Raw genomic sequence first — 2,408 nt, 5'->3', positions numbered from 1 at the left:
AGAATTGTAAAGTAGGTATGTTTATTCAGCGCTGGGTAACATGGGGAGTCATCTCCTAAGCCATGCCCCGTTACTGTTCTTTGGAGACCTTTTATAACATTCACCCGTCATATGTTGGGTTTCCAACACATCTGGTTATCACTCGCATGGGGCGGGGTTTCCAACGCTCCTCCAGCACATCTGGTTATCACTCACCATGGGGTGGGTCTCCAACGCATTTTGTTATCTCTCGGTGTGTTTATAGACATTTCACTAAGCGCCATTATATACAATACTGTCAAAAGTCATTTAAGCAATGCTAGCAAGAGCAATCAATTTTATAAGCAATGTTAAGCCATTTAAGCAATCTTAGCAAGAGCAACCTTTGTGAATGTATCTGGTTCTTCCTTGCTTCACTGACCATCATCTGTCATGCCCATGTCAAGGAGCTTGCCGAGATTCTGTGAGCTGGCCGGCCCGGAGCCTTAGATCTTTTTGCCTTGCTTTCCAGATATTGTGGCTATGTGGGGTGCTGTGTCTGATTACACCCTTGGACAGCTGAAGCTGGACAAGTTGGGCTGACGTCCTGTTCGCCCTCGCCCTGGAGGCATTAAGTCCTCCTGAGAGCTCCCTTCCTGAGCATTGCAGCAGCACGCTGAGACCACCCTGTGTGCCCAGAGCAGCTTCTTGGCCAACCAGGAGAGAAACCAAGTCCAGATCCAGCCTGAGAAAGTATTTGGCACCCCCTAGGGCTTCACTCTTCCCTGTGGTCAGAGTGGAGAGACCAAGCAGAGAGACAGGGGATGATGCTGGGATGATGCCAAGGATGCCTTTTTCTCTTTTCCCTGGGCAGGGTGTTCTGGTTGCAGAACTTGGGACTTTCGCTGTGGTCCAAGAGCTATTCCATGGCAAATGAGAGGTGCTTGTGGTTCACAGACCCATCTTCCAGCTGGACATTGATGAGTTATGGCTGCGGGAGCTTGTGTTCCCAGCAGTGATTATCCCGCTGGGCAGGGTGTTCTGGTTGCAGAACTTGGGACTTTCGCTGTGGTCCAAGAGCTATTCCATGGCAAATGAGAGGTGCTTGTGGTTCACAGACCCATCTTCCAGCTGGACATTGATGAGTTATGGCTGCGGGAGCTTGTGTTCCCAGCAGTGATTATCCCCAGTGAGAAGGCAGCAGCCACCCTCTGCTTTCCCCCTTCACGCCTAGGGGGGTCGCATGCTCCCTGCTTCTTGGCAAGGGCTGGGAGAAGTAGACAATTGCCACCAATGGTTGGGGGGACAACTTGAGCTCCCCCAGAACAAGTGACTTCCCAAAAGCTGTTTCTGTATATGACCTCTTCTCCAGAATTTTGTTATGAATCTTGCATGGAAATTTGCCTGCTGTGGCAGTGATGATGTTCCTCCTCCTTGCAGACAATGTCAAGATCGAGGTGCTGAAGTACAAGCAGCTATCGTGAGCCACCTTCCTGTGGCACATGGTGGAGAACTGCCAAAAGAGATAACAGCATGAATCAGAGGAGAAGGGGAAGGAGGACAAGGAAGTTTCAGGAGACAACAGGATGAGAAAGTGAAGCGGGAGGAGGGAGAGCAGGAGAAAGCTGTAGGAGACAACAGAAGGATGATGATGAGGAAGCAGACAATACCATGATCAGGAAGAGAAGGAGGAATAGGATGAGGAGGAATAGGAGTTAAGGGAAGAGGAGGAGAAGGAGGCAACAGAAGACTACAGCTTGACTATGAAGAGTAGGACTAGGAGGAAGACAAGGAGGAAGATAAGGAGGCAGAGGAAGTGGAGAAAGAAGAGCAGGAGGAGGCAGCAAGAGTCAACAGCATGATGATGATTATGGAAAGGAGGAGGCAGGAGACAACAGCAGGGTGACAAGGAATAGAAAACAGAGGAGGAGGAGAAGAAGGAAAAGGAAAGGGGAAGAGGAGGAGGAAGAGGAGGAGGAGTATAAGGAGGAGGAGAAGGAGGCAGTAGGAGACAATAACATGAGAGAAAAGGAGAAGGAAGACGTGGCAGCAGGAGTCAACAGCATGGCAAAGAGGAGGAGGTGGAGGTGGAAGAGAAAGATCATGAGATGGAAGAGGCAGCAGGAGACAACCTCATAGGGAGGAGGAGGAGGTGGAGGAGGAGGCAGAGGAGGAGGAGGAGGCAGCAGGAGACAGCATGATGCTGAGGAGGCGGAGGAGGAGAAGACAGAGGAGAAAATGCAGGAGGATGAGAAGGCAGCAGTAAACAAGAGTGTGACGAGGAGGAGGAAGACAAGGATGAAGAGGAGGAATAAGGGGCAGTACGAGAGAGCAGCATGAGGCAGAGGAAGAGAGGACGAGGTGGCAGCAGCAGACAACAGTATGGGGAGGAGGAGGAGAATGAGGAGGAGGAGAAGGGGGAAGAGGAGGAGGTATCAGGAGACAAGAGC

The 2,408-nt window shown here is 50.9% G+C and overlaps 1 protein-coding gene across 1 annotated transcript in view; it reads left to right on the top strand.

Moving 5' to 3' along the window:
* Positions 1 to 1,442, top strand: part of ACRC (acidic repeat containing) — a 17,075-nt gene extending 15,633 nt beyond the window's left edge. The window contains exons 6-7 of the mRNA XM_009331741.1: positions 1,077 to 1,147; positions 1,399 to 1,442. Coding sequence (XP_009330016.1) covers positions 1,077 to 1,147; positions 1,399 to 1,442 — 115 coding nt within the window. The remainder of the gene's footprint in view (positions 1 to 1,076; positions 1,148 to 1,398) is intronic.
* Positions 1,443 to 2,408: the final 966 nt, after the last annotated feature.

Source organism: Pygoscelis adeliae, unplaced genomic scaffold, assembly GCF_000699105.1.
Source record: "Pygoscelis adeliae isolate BGI_AS28 unplaced genomic scaffold, ASM69910v1 Scaffold79, whole genome shotgun sequence".
NCBI lineage: Eukaryota > Metazoa > Chordata > Aves > Sphenisciformes > Spheniscidae > Pygoscelis > Pygoscelis adeliae.
The sequence above is the reverse complement of the archived record's forward strand: the minus strand, read 5'-3'. Positions and strand labels throughout refer to the sequence as shown.